The sequence below is a fragment of the Dendroctonus ponderosae genome, unplaced genomic scaffold (genome assembly GCF_020466585.1).
Source record: "Dendroctonus ponderosae isolate FM_Combo_2020 unplaced genomic scaffold, Dpon_F_20191213v2 Dpon_F_20191213_7, whole genome shotgun sequence".
Classification (NCBI taxonomy): domain Eukaryota; kingdom Metazoa; phylum Arthropoda; class Insecta; order Coleoptera; family Curculionidae; genus Dendroctonus; species Dendroctonus ponderosae.
In genome coordinates, this window is record NW_026018916.1 from 841634 (window position 1) to 843379 (window position 1746).

The 1746-nt window shown below is 39.6% G+C and overlaps 1 protein-coding gene across 7 annotated transcripts in view; it reads left to right on the forward strand.

Moving 5' to 3' along the window:
• LOC109536514 (diuretic hormone receptor) overlaps positions 1–1746 on the forward strand; it is an 80245-nt gene that overhangs the window by 46787 nt on the left and 31712 nt on the right. For all 7 annotated transcript variants that reach the window (XM_048668366.1, XM_048668367.1, XM_048668368.1 and 4 more), the window contains exons 2-3: positions 532–803; positions 1295–1488. In XM_048668366.1, the coding sequence (XP_048524323.1) occupies positions 733–803; positions 1295–1488 (265 nt within the window). In that variant the 5' untranslated portion in view covers positions 532–732. The remainder of the gene's footprint in view (positions 1–531; positions 804–1294; positions 1489–1746) is intronic.

The window sequence follows — 1746 nt, forward strand, 5'->3', positions numbered from 1 at the left end:
TACACAGTCGATCGTCCAGTATCGTTCAACCGCAGGCCAGATAATCGAACCAATGATTATTTATTTGTTTGGTGAATGTTTTAACAGGTGCAATTGACCCTAAAAGCGCGGTTTTGTGGTATATTTCGCGCAATAATTATTAACGTTTTTGAGCATTTACTATTTTTTTTCTAATCGGGATTTAGTGCCCAGCAAATCGAGCGTTTGGAAATAATTTGGCGCTAAAAATGCAAATAAATGTTTGCGGAAGAAGAGAGGAATCGTAATTAGTTGAATAGTAAATTGAATGATCAAAAAGCTAATGTGTAGCGTTTTAAAATTAATTAAGCGCAGGTTAAAGTTTCAATTACCAAATAATTATTTTTGAGGTGGCAGGTTTTTGTCATAAAGTAAAGTGCGCTCAATGTTTCTGGAATGCGTTGAAACTTTCATTTTATGGTAGTGAAACTTTCTAAACATAATTGTGCCCGAAGGGCTCTGCATAACAACTGATATGGAACGAAAAACCTTCTGAAAACGGTTTTTTTCCAGATTTTCCTGTTCTTCACCCTTCTTCGCCCAAAAGACTGAGTGAAACATGTGCAAATTGCGCCCTGGTCTGCTGGTTCATAGTGGTAGCAGACATTTAAGGAAGATGCCCTTCATCTACGAAGTGTATTACAATTTAAGAAGTGGTGCGGAAGATTCCTGTTCAGTGTAACTGACTGTTGAAAGTGTGTTTGTGGGTGAAAAATGGCACAAAACATTTCAGCCGCCGTGTATGGAGCTGTTTTAAATGGGTCATTCGAAGGCAGACCCTCCAAGTAAGTAATCAAACCCGAAGGAATAAAGTTTTCAATATTCGCGCAAATAAGCATTTCACTCGCATGCGGATAAACAAAAATAACATCAGATAAACGATTTCGATTTAAAGCATAAATATCCACAATGGATATAATAGAAACCCCGCGCATAGCAATATCCTGTGTAGACAGCTTCCGGATCCGATTTTCCTGCCATTCCCGTTTTCCTCTCGTCTGCATAAATAACTTGGATATTTATTTACTTACATTTGTGAATTGGAATCTACGTGCATAATAACGCCGCTGCTTTCCCCAGCGATTCGTATGGGATTTTGCACATCTTAAGCAGTAAAAGTTTATGTTTTTGCGAAAAGATAAAGCGATAATCTGGCAGTGGGTAAACGTACGAAACCCGTTTCAAATACTAAAGTAAACAGTCAATAAATCTCCTTTCAGTGCTTCTTGTTGTTTCCTTTGTCGGTTGCAATCGAGCAATTTTTCCATATTTCCAGTGACTCCAGCCAGAAACTGGAAGAATGCCAGGCGCTGTACCAAAACGAGACTGTGCTTTTGCAACAACTTTATCCAGGTGAATTTTGCAAAGTGTCCTACGATCAGATCTTCTGTTGGCCTCCAACGCCGCACAACACCACCGCCCAACTGAGCTGTTTTTCTGAGTTCTTCGGAATCCGCTACGACGACACTCGTAAGTAGCCTTTTTCCAAAACAGCATTTTTCTGATAGTTAAACACCTTAATGGGTTTCACAAGCCCGGCTGGTATCCAAAGGAACTCGCCAGTTTTGCGCTCGCTAATGCCTACCGTTCTTTGAAGTTGTTTATGTTTTATTAGATATTAAGGGCCTTTCGTCTGAGCTTTTTTCGGCAAAACAATCAAATATACAAAGACGTTGGCTCTCCAATTCATTTCGGCCGAATTATTCGCAATTACCAAGCGTGAAGAAG